This window comes from Peromyscus maniculatus, chromosome 9 (genome assembly GCF_049852395.1).
Source record: "Peromyscus maniculatus bairdii isolate BWxNUB_F1_BW_parent chromosome 9, HU_Pman_BW_mat_3.1, whole genome shotgun sequence".
NCBI classification, from domain to species: Eukaryota; Metazoa; Chordata; class Mammalia; order Rodentia; family Cricetidae; genus Peromyscus; species Peromyscus maniculatus.
In genome coordinates, this window is record NC_134860.1 from 13,424,453 (window position 1) to 13,441,552 (window position 17,100).

Consider the following 17,100-nt stretch of genomic DNA (forward strand, 5'->3'; position numbering starts at 1 on the left):
CCAACTTCATCAACCAGACATAGTCAATACTGTAAAATGGAAGTCTTTGTCAAGTTAAGCAATATTCCAACAACATTTCCAAAAATGGCAAGTACTGTTAACCTATCCTTAGCCCATTTTGTGTACCACTACGCAATTGTCCACATATATACATATACTGAGGAAGTACTATAAGAAATCAGAATTATTTTCATGAAAGAATTTTCTAAAACAAAAACATGTAAGCAAATAATGATTATGTGTTGTTACTGAGCAAAATATGTCATTGCCTTCAGATACAATCCAATAGAGATTCAGGGTGAATGTAATTAAAATACATAACATACATGCAAGAAATTGTATTTTTTTTTTCCTGGTTTTTCGAGACAGGGTTTCTCTGTGTAGCTTTGGGCCTTTCCTGGAACTCACTTTGTAGACCAGGCTGGCCTCGAACTCACAGAGATCCACCTGGCTCTGCCTCCCGAGTGCTGGGATTAAAGGTGTGCGCCACCACCGCCCGGCGAAATTGTATTTTTTTAAGTTTTAAAAATGCAATTATTTTAATAAAAGATCACAAGTAAACACTAAACACAGGTTTTTGGGATAAAACAGAAGTCATCCAAATGACAGGAAAAATCGAGGTTAATTAGGAAAAACCATAAAAGCTGGACTTGAAGATAAAGAGCTTAGGAAGTGAAAATTCATAAGAGGAAAAAAGGTGGATTAGAGAACATGAAAGATACATGAATATACTAAGGGCACATTTCTACCCTGTACAGAAAACAAAGTCATTATGATTTGATGTATCTAATTCATTATACAAAATCCTAGGACATAAATATCATTAACATTGAGGTGAAAATATGAGGAAGGACTTATTGTACCTCAAGGACAGGATGAGATCACATTCAAGGCTTGCCAACTCTCACAAATGTACGTGGTAATTGTCAAAGAAACAGAAAATACTAAAATACTGTTTTACAGACACTGATGAGCAGGAACATATCCTATATAATTAAGATTACTCAAAACTGGTATATCAGACCTAGCATCAAGGTGCTATTTGAACATTTACAAGTTTACAACTTGTTTTCCAAATGAAATATGACAACTTGATGGAACACTATGCAACCATTATTTATGTAGACATGGCTGGTTTCGACAGTATTAAAGAAAATGTGCCCCATGTGACATTCAGATACAGTACACAGCAGTACAACAGACACTACTCTACAGACTAACACTTTACATCACAGGTGTACTGGGTGGTTTTGTGTGTCAACTTGACACAAGCTATAGAGTCATCAAAGGAAGGAGCTTCAGCTGAGGAAATGCCTCCTTAGAATCCAGCTGTAAGGCATTTTCTCATTTAGTGATCAATAGGGGAGGGCCTAGCCCATGGTGGCTGGTGCCATCCCTGGGCTGCTGGTCTTGGGTTCTGTAAGAAGTTAGACTGAGCAAGTAATGGGAAGCAAGTCAGTAAGCAGCTCCCCTCCATGGCCTCTGCATCAGATACTTCTGGGATCCTGCCCTGTTTGAGTTTCTGTCCTGACTTCCTTCAATGATGAACAGCAATGCTGAAGTGTAAGCCCAATAAATCCTTTCCTCCCGAACTTGTTTTGTGATCATGATATTTTCGTTACAGCAATAGAAACCCTAAGTAAGACAATAGGAAAAAATATGCCTGTCAGGAAATAAATTCCAGGAAAGTCTTGAAAATGAGCAGAAGGTCTAAAGATACAGAGAAAAACTGAAAACTTTGGCTCCCATATAATACTCAAAGTACCATACAATACAGAAATGAGGACAAGCATAGCACACCCAGAGAATCACATGTGTTCTGCCACACACATGCTGTAGTAAAAAATAAGATGTAATTTTATTTTAGCTAAGAAACTAGGCAATGGTCAGATTTGAACTTGAGATGGCTTGAGAGTTTGGAGGAAAATTTTAACAATGACAAAATGGGATAGAAACCTACAGTACTCCAGATGAGAACAGGAGCCTGAACCAATGAAGTGGTCATAGCTTTGAGGAGACTTGATAATTTACACCAAAAGGAAGAATTCAAATCCATGTTTTAGCTTGAATGACATGACAATGGCTATGAATCGGAAGAAATGGAGAATACAGGACACAATTAACTACTGCATCTCAGCTTAAATAAGATGTAAATGATGAATGATCTACCAGACACAAAGGGCATAGGGAGGCGAATTAATGTCAACTGTCAATGTGTCTATTATGCACTACTAAACATATGGACAAACTAGAAATGAGGAACAATGAGAACAAGGCAATGTAAAAAAGTTGAAATTATTTGTCTCTTCACCGCAAGTTCCTGGGCTGGTGTGGTGGCACATCCTTGTAATCACAGCACTTCAAGTGAAAGTAGGAGGATCTGTAGTTCAAGGCTACCTTTAGCTACACAGGGGCTAGCCTCAGCTATACAACAAGCTACACAGTGTCCTGGACTACTTAAGACCTTGTTTCAAAATCAATTCTTTGTATAAAACCTGATAAAACTTGAGGAAACATTTAATTTGAGGAGAAAAAAAAATGTCAGTCAGAAAGCTGAAGAAAATTTAGATACTCTCCAAGGTCATCTAAATCACTGGCTTTAAGCTGGATGCAAAATAGGAAATGGTTTTCTAAATAAGTCACAATCTGCAGATCTGCTGGTGTGGAACACTACCTCACTACCAGTCATGGAGAAACCCACAGATGGAAAGTGATTGAGTAATGACAGGTAGTCAACAAGTGGAAAAGGCCAGATTAGTAGCCCAATGTAACTACTGTGCTATATTCTTAGGATTATGATGGCTTTGTCTATCATTAGGTTCTTGGTGAATTACTAAGATACCTATAAGCAGCCTATGCGCCTCTGTCCAGCATTTCCAGCCTAGGCCACCTGAATCATCTGGAAGCAGCATTTGCTATGTCCAAACAGAATTCATATGAATTTCTTCAAGTTCTTCTTCCTTTATACAACAATGTTATGTCATACCATGGGGCTGATCATTCAAGTTGGCTCTCAGATTGAAGATGAATAAAACAGAATTTCAGCTAATAAACAGACCATGTGTAATTAAGTGAGATTTAGCATTATATTAAGTCACTAATGTTCTGAGATTATCTGTTATTGCAATGACTAGCAAACATGGGCAATTACAGCTTGAGGAAATGGGATGTAAATGCTTTATCTTGAAAATATTAAATGAGTCAAGAATATCTGTATATGCTTAAGAAATAGTTGTAAAAGCTATCCACTAAAATCTAAAGATCATGAGAATTATAATACTTCCAACTGATTAAGCATAAAGCATACATAGATTTACTAATTAAATTTTCAAACATGGGAAGGATAACCACATTACCTGAATATTTTAATTTTATGAATATATAGAATATATATATATATAAATATGTATAACATTTTAATTTTATTGGAAACCTTATTTTGAGAATTATTATTCATGGTTATAAACAACAGTAGTAACACAGGGTCAAATTACTTTCCAACTGACAAGGGATAAATTTAAGTTAAAGCATCATGGAGCTATCATTTTAGTTTCATACAGTGGCAAAGGTTCAGAGGAAATCTGATTGTTTTAAAAAAATGCAAAGCTCTAGGTTGGCCTGTTTTCTGTTGTAGGGATTGATCTGACTCACTGTCTTATGGCGACAATCTCAGACATTTTTGTGACAGTATCTCACTACATTGCCCAGGTCGGCCTTGAACTCACTGTGTAGAACAGGCAGATTTCAAGTCAGCCTCCTGATTGGTGAGATCTATAAGCATGTACCACTACAATCTGCTAAAAGCTCTAGGATTTTAATACCTCTATTATTCAAAGCTTAGAATGTTATCGCCATACTATTTTTATCGTAAAAACTTTGAAATCTTCAGCATAAGTACCTAGTCATACCTTATATATCTGATCACCGTCTTCTGGCTCTGGACTGGATGGCAATGATAGCTCAACATCATGCAATGATCCACTTCCATCATGCTACCAGGAAAAAGGTCAAGAATGAAAGATTAATACAATAATCTCCAACATTCACTTGAACAATACCGGCACAGAACAAGAGGTGAGACTTCAGAAGGTTTCTCTCACCTCTGCACTGGCAGAAGAAAATGTGGAAGGGGAAAGGAAGGTGGGTAAAGACAACCCAAGGAAACAGCAGAACCAATGAACAGTTAAGAGTTAGAAAAGAACTATAGGAAATATCCTAAAGACATTTAAAACTAACCCAGCTAAGAAAAAAAAAATGGGAAATCCAGTTGAATGTTCTTTGACTGAGGTAGATTTTTGAGTATAAGCAACTCAGAAACAGCATTTTAAAACTCATCAAAGCCTGGCCATAAAAATCATTTGATTAAAAACTAGATACATAAGAACATGTTGTCACATGACTCCACATAAGACGTTCAAAAAAAAAAGACCAAATGATATACAGCGCTGAAAATCGGAATAGACACATACAAAGGTACTGATTCGGGAGGATCGTTGAGGGACATATAAGAGGAAGCTGGAAATGTTCTATGTCTTAATGAGATGGTGCCATAAAATCTACATATTACAAGTTCAAACTTATTATAAGTGTGTTTTTAGCACTCTACTAGCTACAAAATGTACCTAGCTAAGAAAAAAGTGAAAAAACAAAGTGTTTTATCCTTAAACACCATACTGTAAATGAGAGGATACTATTAAGTTCTAGTCTTTGCTGAACTGACTTACTATAAAAGAAAAAAAAATTCAATGATTCAAAGAGACAATCTCAAGAAAGATGAACCAGTACAGACTGAGCCAGAGGTGACATTGAGGAACTGAGGCCAAGCAATGCAGCACAACTTCAACAGCACCAAGAATACTGTCTTCCTCAGTCACACATGTCAGAGTCCACATGACCATGGATTTACCTGAACTGAGACACAAGTGTTTGAACAGGAGAGCGGTGCATTTAGGTTATTTGTTATAGAACATGTCTATTCAATCAGAATCTGTAGAGATGGGCCGAAGAATGTGTATTTAGAAAAGCTTAACAAGCAATACAGATTAACTAGCAAGCATTTGCCAGATTCTCAGCATTAGATAAATTACATTTCTACTAGTAATATTATAGACACCAAGACCTGAGAAGAGAACACTAAAAGTTCTCAGAAGTGTGTGTGTGTGTGTGTGTGTGTGTGTGTGTGCGCGCGTGTGCACGCATGCATATGCATGTGCCATCCTCGGGAATGGCATCCATTTCTTTTGAGGCAGTCTTCCACTGGCCTACGGTTTACCAGTTCGGCTAGGAATCATCTCCTCTCTCTGCCTTCCCAGTGCCACCACACACCTGACATTTCACCCATGGGTACTGGGGATCAAGGATCAGATCCTTGTGTTTTCAAGACAAGTCTCCGACTCACTGAGCCATTCCTCCTAGCCCCGGAACATTAAATTCTGAAAACGGTTTAAAAACAAAGAGAAAGGGAAGAAGGTAGGAATGGAGTGATTATTTTACATGACACATCTCAATAAGAAGTCTATCTCTACTCTAATGACATGACATACCAATGCAGGCTAAGTCTTACAAAAAAGTATATTTGAGAAAAAGCAGCTCTGAAAATTTAGCCTATTCCCAAACATCTTCCTGCTCATTGTACAGAACCCCAAAGAACAAGAGAAAACACAGCACATACTGTTTTGCAATGACTGTGGGTGCAGGTATAGGACGTATGCAGCAGGGCTAAATAAATAAATAAATAAAGCAAGGAAGCAAGCAGGACAAGTTTCCTGGGTGAAAGAAAGAGAGAGCTCAGCCAAGATGAAAATACCAGGGTCGAAAAATACCAGAAAAAAAAAAAAAACATTAAATCGCATCTAAATTCTTAGGTACAACCAAAACACTACTGCTCTTGAACAGCTTGTCGAAGTTTGAAAGATAGCCAAGAAAGTAAAAGCACACCTAGCAGGCACCAACTAGCCTCTACTCTGCACCTAACTGAACTGTGGTTTCAATCCAGAGCTTGTAGACTGAAGTCTATCTGACCTTTCCCTGCTCTAGGAAAGGGGTGTGTGCGTGCGTGCATGCGTGCGTGCGTGCGTGCGTGCGTGCGTGTGTGTGTGTGTGTGTGTGTGTGTGTTTCACTAAAAAACTAACACAAGATGAAAAACTTCAAACAGAAAAATGTCAACTCACACAAACACCAAAGCCATAAACGGCACAGAATTTACAATCAACTAAAAAAGGTATATTAACAAGTTATCAGAAAAAGTTTCAAAAGTAAAGGAAAGTGTGGTGAGAAAGCTGACATGTCACACCAGTAAGCAGAACATAACAGATCAAGAACAAGTAGAGAAAAGAAACTAACCAGTAAGGAGCAGGCAGTAATGAAGCAAAGAGCCAGCAACAGTTTCTTTGGCCAGGTGTGGTGGACTGCCTTTAATTCCAGCACTGGGAGGCAGTGAGGCAGGCAAGTTCCAGGGCCAGCCAGAAACCCTGCTGCAAACAAGCAAGCAAACAAACAAACAAAAAACAACAACAACAAAAACACTGGTTCTTTAGAAACTATGAAAACATGTAGCATAAGTGCCAAGGGTAGATGGGGGAAATGTAGACCAAGACTAGTACCAGGAGTGAAAACATAGGGTCATAAAATTCTCTCAGATATTGATAATCAAGAGCCAATCACATAACACAGTTCTAGGTATACAAATTTGAAAACTTACTTTTAAAAAAAGGAGAAATTTCTCTAAAACTAGAAAGTTTTTAAACTCATCTAAGATTAAACAAATACCCTGTGTAAGCCTATGACCATGAATGAAAATGAATTTAAATTTTAAAGTTTTTCAAAGTTTAAAATGATCCTATCAATCCATATCCCTGACAAGACAAAAAAAAAAGTGTAAGTAAAATATGACCAATATTCTTCACAACAAAGATGCAAGACTCTTTTAACATAATACTGAAAATCAGATTCAACGTATCTAAAAAGCAAGATATGTTAAGGACAAATGGCATTAATTCTACAAATGCAAGGCTAGTCCAATAATAAAAGGAATGTAATCGCACATCCAAAAACAAAGATCTCAGCATATGCCTGCTGTCTCAGCACGAGGGACACTGAAGAAAAGGGTTGGAAGCAGTCTGAGCTACACAGAACTCTGAATGGAAACATGGGGGGAGGGGTAAGGAGGAAGAAACCTAAGCAGAAGTGGGGACGGGGGGGGGGGGGGGGACACGGACAGGTAACCAAGTAAAGCAGTGTACTCACAAGGAAGGTAGAAGAAGCCATAAGCTGGTGTTATTATGTAATGACTTTATTTATGATACTTTTGAATATACACAATAGCCTCAAAGAGTTAACTTCTGTAGCTGACAGTAAAGCGTCAGACTCCTGCTCTAGGCTACAAAGGTACTGACACATCCTTAAGAATTTATTTCATTCCAACACTCTCCTTTATTATCAGGGCATTAAGATTAGAAGTCAATTAAAAAAACCAAGGCACAATATACGTATTTCCCCCCCACCCCAGGCAGGGTGCCATGAAGCCCAAGTTAGACTCAAACATGCTGCATAGCTAAGGAAGACCTTGAATTCCATTCCTTCCTGACTCACTCTCAAGTGCTGGGATTACAGACAAGATGCCACCATGCTTAGTTTAATGGGGGAGCTGGAACCAAACCAAGGCTTCATGCACGGCAGAAAAGCACTCTACCAACTGGGCTCTCTCTCCAATCCCCAAACTAATTTTGTAAAAACTGGGGGAAACTATATAGGCTAGCCTAAGATACCTAGGAATTATTAATAATTAAGTTATTTCTACATCTTAATTTTTTTTAAATTTTGCATTATTTTTTTAAAGCCTAGCAATTTAGATTTAGAAGATCAAAGGGGAAGTAGGCTTTGACTTAGATCAAAGCACAAGAGTTTAATGATCCTCTACATACTCTCCACCTGAATTAATAAGGAAGACTACTCCTCCCTTATATAAGACACTCACAGTGGTAGTATTCTGCTTAACCCTGACTAAGATGAAAGTATCTGGGCCAAAATTAGAAAATAATTCTGAGTCATGTAGAAACATGAGGAAGAGAATTATATATGAATTGAGAACATTTTATTTTAAAGATGCTTTGGCAGTAAGGGCGCTTGTCACCAAGCTTGATGACCCGAGTTCAACTCCCAAGAACCACATGGTGGAAGAAGGAAACAAACTCTTCCAAGTTGTGCTTTGTCCTCTGCTCCACACACACAATACAATAAATTAATAAATTAATTCATTTAATAAATGATACTAAGAAATAACTTCACACGTGATTCTTTTTACTTCACATTACACACAATAAGGAAGTAATATTTATGTTGGACACTGTTTTCAGTGTTCTACATAAGCATATACGTAAGAAAATAAGATATAAAGCATACCAAGTAAACAAAGCATAAGCAATTTGGTTAACTGACTGCCCGAATATTCTGGATTTTTACTGAGTGAAGTATCAGCAGTTTCTTTAGACTTTGAATTCTAAATGTACTTATGCTAATGTATTCATCAACAAATAACAAAAAAAGATGTGTTTTCAGACTGAGAGTTGAATTCAGGGTCTTGTTCCCAGCAGGCAAGAACTCTACCACTGAGCTACATCCCTAGTCCACATTGCCATTTTATTAAAAATGAATACGTCTTCTCATCTGGAAGCATGTAAGGGTTACTGTCAGCCAGCCTTCTTCCAGTGGTTTTGTTTGTTTGTTTGTTTGGTTGGTTGGTTGGTTTTTGTTTTTGAGACAGCATGAAAGTAAACTTCCAGCCTGATACGTCACTTCCACATTTAACCACTGGAAAACCTGGTAAAGACCATCTTACCCAGGAGGTTCTCTCATGTGTTTGCAAAAGCTGGGGTCTTCCTATGAGTTCCAGAGCAGCTGCAACGGACATCAATACTTGAACTAGTTAGCAAAAGATTCTGGCAGCACTGACCAGCCTGTGCTGACAAGCATCATCAGTGATGTCAACAAAGCTGCTTTGTGTTCAGACAGGCTAGAGCCAGCCATAGAGGCAACTCAAGAAAGAAGCAGAGGATGGGGGGAAAAGCTTCTTTTTATTTTCAAAAGTTTGTTTCAAAATGTTTGTTTGTAAGTTCAAAGATATATGAACAAACAAATCACATTGAATATAGTTCACAATGTCAACTAACAATTTTGAGTACTAATGTCAGTAACCGATCTATAGTGTTTAAAATCTAATAATACAAGCAACGTTTGAGGATGTAAAAAGCAGAGATTTATAAGCCGATTTTCAGTTTTTTAGAAATGAGTTGATCCTAACAGATGGCTGAGGTAAAGCATCTTAAACAAAAGAAAAATTCTGACATTTTAAAATATGTAAGAATGTTGAAATCCATGGAACAACTCATCATAGTATTTTGAGAAAATACTATCTGTAAACCTATGTTTAAATTTAGCATTAAATGTAAGTAACGCATCTCTAAACCCGGACATGTCTTTCTATACTACCCGCCCCACCACACACATGCACTTAAAAACATTACTTTTAGCTAGGCATGGTAGTACATGCCTATAATCCTAACACTTAGGGCTGAGCTACGATATGGAACTTGCCAGCTTGGAGCACTTAACGAAACATTGCTCATCACCACTGCCCAAAATATGTAAGGAAGAAAGGAAGGAGAAAGGGAGGGAGGGAAACACACATACCAACACACACTTAATTTTCTAATTTTCCCCATTTTGAATCTTTGAAAACATTCAGCTCCAAGAAATGTGTTGTATCCTATAGGTCTGTACTATTAAGTGACCTCAACATTTCTTCTTAAAAATCTGTTTTTCTTAGTAAATTCTTCAGTTCTTTTCTGTTTCCCATTCTCAATCACTGTTCTGTGTTAGTACAGTATCCTTCTCTAAAGGTTTGTTTGATTTTTGTTTTTTTTTCTCCTGGTCTTTTTCAATGTTTACAAATCCAATCACATTTCCAATTTTGGACTCATTTTTACAAGTTCCAAATGCAATGCTGCTAAGATATTGGTTGAATTATACTGGGCCTATAAGTAGCAAGGAATTGTAGATTCACACCATACATTTCAGATTGAATCTTACACAGTTAATACAACGCATAATTTGCTAACCTTTGTAATACACCATTCTTCTAATTATTTAATACTTGTATGTCATCCCAAACTATGAGCTAACCATTCTGCTTAAGCATTTATCCTCTATGAATTAAACAATGATTAAATATTGAGGCTCCCTTTAGAACAAACATTTTCTGTTTCAGTTTCTTTATAAAGCATCAAAAACATCACTGTGTAGACCTACTGATGATTGAATGCTTTACCTATACAGTGAAAATTCCATTATTTATCATTTAAAACCCACATATATAGTTTATTAGATTTGAAGCTTTGAGTATACTCCTTCCTGCTTATCTAACTAAATATGGTGTTTTTCTGTGGAGAGTGTGACATGACACACAGAATGAAGTAAACTTCCTGTCACATCCAGGTACTCTACATATGCATACATGAATATGTCTAAATGTATATATGTATGTAGACATCTGTATACATAGTATTATAACAAGTTCCATTAAATAGTGTTTATTCTTATTACATGCAATGATCTTTAATAATTTTATATTGGCTTACTTCACTAAAAAGCATACTATTGTGAACAGAATCCAATTCAACACTCACAGCTAGGGTTAACTATGACTTACAATAAAAAGTAAGGTTCTCTCTCTTTTTTTTTTTTTTTAGTTTCAATACTATCATACTCTTTAGCATTCAAACTGTATTTCATAGAGTATGGAGAGTGATAAAGTAACAATTAAATGAATCTTAAAGTAAACATAGTTCTCTTTTGGGGACATTGATGTAACAATGTAGGCAACTCAAGAAAACAATTACAACTCTCAACTTTTCATACTGTAACAGGCCCTGAGACCTTAGCACAAGGATGCCATGATGGAAGTACCATTCAGGCCTTGAAATCCAGCACATAGGCAGCAACACCTGCCAGCGGAAAACAAAGACCTAATCCAGCAAAGACTACTGTTCTAGGAAAGCCTTGCTTTTTGGCTTCTGTAGTTCTACTCCTGGCTAATTATTCTTGCTAATTGAGATGTGCCAACCCAGAATGTCAACTTTGTGCTTAAAGCTCCCCTTGAGAAAGGCTCAGGACTGCATCAGGCCACACATCCAGTGCTGTCCCAGCTGGCTAATGAAGACTTCCTATTTGGCTTGAACCTGTGTCCAAGTAGTCTTCTTTGGTGTATACCTCACAACAATAACTGCCCACAGCAATTCAGATTCAGTAAATCCCTACCAAAATGCCTGACTTCCTTCAGAAAATTAGTAAAATCAATCCTAAAATGTATATGAAACCATAAAAGCACCTGGACAGCCAAAGTAAGTTTTGAGCATACTCTTGATAGCAGGAAATATACTTGAATGTTGGCTTGATGCAGAGAACCTACCTCATGAACTTCAAGAAACTTACTGATTTTAAAAATGTACCTGAAATTCTAGCACTCAGGATTGATGCAGATTGGTCACTGAGTTCAAACCAAGTCTGGTCCTCTTAGTGAGTTCAACACCACCCTGGGAGATTTTATATATATTTTTCTCCTGTCTCAGTGGGAAAAAAAGAAAAGGAAAAGAAAAAAATGGTAGTACTTACAGCAATAAATCTTTCAGTTTTAGAAGTAAACTTAATAAAACTAAACTAATCTATAAAATATTGCTGAAAAAAATAAAGAACTAAATCAGCTTACCAACATATCATGTTCATGGACATAGAGATATTCTAAGGGGCCAATTCTTCCTGTCATATACTTACTGGTTCAATGCTACTCCCATCAAATCCCAAGAGACTTTCATATGATCTAACAAATGAAACTGATACTTTACAGAAAAACAAAATACTAGGATTACTTAGTGGGTAGAAAAGACACCTCAGCACTGAGGACTGGCAGTATGACAAGGTTCTAGGTTCGATGAGGAAGAAAGGCAGAAAAGAGGGAATGGGCATCATCTGCACCAGGAATCTATGAGAAGTGAACATTTGTCACAGAATGACAAACAAACAAAAAACCTACCCTTCAGACTACAACCGAAGCCAGGGGAGCCGGAGCATACTTCACTAATAGCAAGAGGACTATGAGCTCTGGGTCAGCCTGGACACACAGTGAGACTCTATCACCAAAAGAAGGTGGAAGAGGGTAGGGGAAACAGTATATAAAATGTGATAGGGAAAGCTAGATTCTGTTAAGCAGGAGTCTGCAATCAGAAAGGGTCACACTGGGACCTTTATCTGTGTTTCATTTCTCAACGTGCGTACTAAGTGTCAAGCAGTTTCACATTTTCCATATCTGAGCCCTCCTACAGTATACAGTCTTTATGGGATGTTCATATACGTTTTGTTCCTGGAGTGATGAGAACTGTGTGGTGACAGGTTTTACCTCTATGTTCGTACTTGTGCATTTAGTTTTGGCAAAGAAGTTACATTCAGAAAAACTGAACTTGATATTAGTAACGCTTTACTACATTTTTCTATGCATTCCTTCAACATTTTCTTTGAGGTTGATTCATGCTTGGCCCTATTTTATTCATTTTAATGTCTCCACTGACATTACAAATCATACCTTCTCTACCCTCATTCTTCATTGCCACACCCCCATTTCTGGTTTTCTGCCACCAAGAAGCAACCATTCAGTATGTTCTAAATTCAAAGTACCACCCAGGATACTGCTGCTCTCCCTATTTTCTTTGCCAGCCCCTAAATACTTATGTACATGGTACATTAATATACATGTGCCCAGAAACACACACACACACACAGGGAGAAGAAAAATTCCTGGTTATTTCTCAATATTGGAGTGACAGGAAATATGAAACACAACAGTTATATGTCACAGTTGGCATTTCATAAAAACTATTGTATATTCTTTTATTTTATTCTGAAGACAAGCATCCCAGAGAAGACAGGGCATGAATCATAGAGACCAAATATATTGCAAACCAAATAAAATGTCACAAAAAGTATTATGGTGTTTTTCCATTACTCTATCTTAAATTCTTCATTTCCTGTTCTAAGATCGAAACAGAGCTGAACGTGGTAATATGATAAAATCAAAGGAACTCATGAGAAGATGACAGAGATATGCACATCTCAGGAAACCACTGGAATGTCTGCTAGAACTGAATGCCGGCATGCTTTATGATAGACTCAGTCATTCCATTCAGGTACAAAAAAACATAAGAGTGCATAAATATGTTTGTCCAAAGACACGTGCTAGGACACTGCATTGGCACTTGTCACAAAAACCCAAACTGGAAACCTGCCCAATGCCTGTCAACTGTGAAACAATGAAGTACCTGTATAACACAATACTCAACAGCACTGAGCATGGGCACAAAACATAAACAATGACTCATAAATACAGTGTCGATAAAAGAAGTCAGATCGGACTATTACATGGTTTCACTTCATTTCCAAGATCAAAAGAGGCGAACAGACTGACTTTTTCAGAACCAAATAAATAGTCCCACTGTTAAAACAGAGTAATGAGCTGTAGCAGAGATTCTGTTCAGTTAATGTTCTACTTCTGGATGGGTGCTGACCACAAAAACAATTCCATGTGTGAAAACCCAATAAGATAAGTACTCCTGCATGTGTATTATGCTCCAACCAAAAGCCTTTGAAGCAGGCTACAGGAAATTAAAGATATCATTATATTTTTTTTCATCATATTCCCATAGTCTCCAAGTTCAGGATTTAAAAATACCATCAAGATTCCATAAATTGTGCAATAAAACATACAGAATATTAACCTAAAACAATGCAAAGCCATAATTTAAAAGTGCACTCTACACACACACACACACACACACACACACACACACACACACACACACATACACGACCCTCAGAGACAAATCTCAAGGTCTCCATTTCTGGCTATCAAGATGAGGTCACAGCTACTGTCCTTCATGTCCCGCACAACTATAAGACTGAAGAATGAGATGTACAAAAGTCCTATTCAAAGTATAAAGTGACCCTCGGCTGTGCACAACAACAACTAAAAATGGGGTAAAGGCCAAGTTCACCAGTTAACAGTTTTAAACACTTCTATAAAAAGGAAGACTTTGTCCAAACTCATAATCAGGACTTTCATACAACAGATTCCAAAAGCTGGTAGTGTGGCCCACTGGTACAGCACTTGCCTAACATGGTGCACAGTCATGGATGTGAACCCCAGCACCTTAAGAAAATGGAACAGGTGCGAGGATGGGAGGGGTGGATGGTAAAGAGGGTGGAGGAGCCCCCTCCACATGCTTCCCTCCACACTGTGCCTTCAGGGCTTTCCTTGACCATGTGCATCGGGCCTCAGACACAAAATCACTGGGCAAAACAATCCCTGCTTTTCTTCTGCTTACCTCCTGCACCCTGTGCTTAGAGCACTAATGAGACAGACCACTCTTTTTCTTAAGACTGTCCACTTCTAATTCTTCTGGTTTTTTCCTTTCTTACTTCTCTTATGTGTTTCACACTTGCGAAGCAGGGGCAGGCAGATCTCTGTGAGTTCAAGGTCAGCCTGGCCTCTAAGGTGAGTTTCAGGACAGCCAAAGCCACATAAAAGAAGGCCCTGCCTGCCTCCCTCCACCAAAAAGAATGTATTAATGTGAAAATTTAATGAAATTCTGTGTAATAAATAAAATTAATATGTCCAGATGCTACAGACTGAATCCAAAATATCCCACATGGGTTCATATTTGCTATCAGACCTTATTCTCCACCTGCGGCACTATTTTACCCAAGGGTGAATTCTTAGGAGGGGGACTAAGTGGTGGAGGGCGGTGACACAGGTGGGCCTCAGAAGGTTGGCTTGTGTCTGGCTCCGGCATTAACCTGCCAACAGAGAAGAAACCTCTGGCGCACAATCTCCTGCTCCACCATGTGTCCCCTATCATGATGGTCTATAATCTGCAAGCCAAGTTGTTTCTGTAGTGACAAAAAAAAAAAAATTAATAGAAATTTCATTTTTCTCCTAAACAAAAATCAGAGGTTTCTTCTATGGAGATGCTATAGATACCTTAGAAAGAAAAACCCTTTATCTGTTGCTTAGGGCCACTGCATCCATACACCCACCCACCACCTTAAAATGAAGACCAGCTAATTAACAAACCTGGTCCAAGTGCAGAGTCCAAAGTCAACTTTTAATTCCTCACTTTCATATACTAATAAATAATAATAGATAATCATTATATGTTTAAAGATCAGAAAAGACAAACCAAAATAAACAAAAACTGATCCTTTTAAAAAGATATAATAAAAAAAAATGCTCTCTGTACTATTAATAAAGTAGACCAGAAAGCTGTTTACTTAATACGGCTCTTGAAAAATCAATCACTGGTTTGTATGAACAATATATGTATGAACTATATACTGTGGTGATATTGTGTCCCCCAATATATTGTGCACCTTAATAAACTTGTCTGGGTCAGAGAACAGAACAGCTGCTAGACAGGCATAGAGGCCAGAAAATGGTGGCACACACACCTTTATTCCTAGCATTCTGAAGGCAGAGGTCCATCCAGATCTCTCTGAGTTGAAAGCCACACTGGAAACAGCCAGGCATGATGACACATGCCTTTAATCCCAGGAAGTGATGGCAGGAAGCAGAAAGGTATATAAGGCATGAAAACCAGGAACTGGAGTCCCTTTTAAGCTTTTAGCAGCAGTTCAGCTGAGATCCATTTGGATAAGGACTCAGAGGCTTCCAGTCTGAGGAAACAGGATCAGCTGAGGAATTGGCGAGGTGAGGAAGCTGTGGCTTGTTCTCTCTGATCTTCCAGCATTCACCCCAATAACTGGCACTGGGTTTGTTTTTATTAATAAGACCTTCTAACAATTCATGCTACAATATACAATAAAGCTTGAGAAACTGAAATATTGCAAATAGCTGAATAAAAACAGAACTGGAACATAAAATTAGGGAAATACACCAAAAGCATAGTCAATTCCCCCAAAATGGTAATGTAGATGAAATAAAAGATTATGAGAATTAATTTGGAAATCCTAGTTTCTGATTACTAAAAATTCCAAAAACACAATAGAAAATAACTGTAGTCATAACTTAACAACATGTCACACTGTATGGACTCCAAAAGAATTCATTAAAAAACTCAGTAACTGCTGAGACAGTAAATGGAAACCAACTACAACAAATTTACACTGAAAATCACCTTGAAACCAGAGCATGTAAAAATTAAAAGATCTTCAATCTCTTGAACAGATTTTTGTTTTGTTTTGTTTTGTTTGAGACAAGGTTTCCCTGTGTAGGTCTGGCTACCCTGGAACTCACTCTGTAGACCAGGCTGGCTTCAAACTCAGAGATCTGCCTGCTTCTGCCTCCCAAGTGCTGGGATTAAAGGTGCGCACCACTAACACCCAGTCAGATTTTTTTAAGGCAAAACACAATGAAAAATGGGGTCAGAATGCAGTATACTTCAGAATAGCTAAAACAGGATCTTAGAAAAACAACATCTTCTATTTTTTCTTACTTGGATTTCAGCCAATTTTTTTTTCAAAATTATAAGCTATAATATCAATCAAATATGAGTGCAGAATAAAAAGATTTTTCTTTATGAAGTAACTAAAAATATATATTCATCCTCTGTTAAGAAATAAATTAAGGATATACTCCAGCAAACTGAGGGCATGTACCAGGCAAAAGGATATGTACTAACCAGGAAACAGTGGATATATCTCCAGTCTATGGCAAAATGAAGTTATGCATAATGGAACTACAGAAACTATAGTCATACAACATAACCTGTTTATTCAATAGGCTGACTGAGGTATAAAAAGTGATTAAAAATCTATTCCGTATTTTTGATTAAGCCATCACACAGTATGTGAGCTTTTAAAAACCACGTATAGGCCTCATGATGATTTTTTTTTTTTTAAGTAAAATTAAAAGGGGGCAGCAAGATGTCTCAGGAAGTAAAAATGATCTGAGTTCAACCCCTGGAACCATCGTGATAAAGACAGAGCCAACTCCTGAAAGTAACCCTCTGATCACCACACAGACATGATGTTACACCCAC

General features: G+C 37.6%; 1 protein-coding gene across 9 annotated transcripts in view; it reads right to left on the minus strand.

Moving 5' to 3' along the window:
- Nucleotides 1-17,100, minus strand: part of Ccser2 (coiled-coil serine rich protein 2) — a 130,366-nt gene that overhangs the window by 23,519 nt on the left and 89,747 nt on the right. For all 9 annotated transcript variants that reach the window (XM_006976684.4, XM_015995610.3, XM_076544419.1 and 6 more), the window contains one exon: nucleotides 3,909-3,992. In XM_006976684.4, the coding sequence (XP_006976746.1) occupies nucleotides 3,909-3,992 (84 nt within the window). The remainder of the gene's footprint in view (nucleotides 1-3,908; nucleotides 3,993-17,100) is intronic.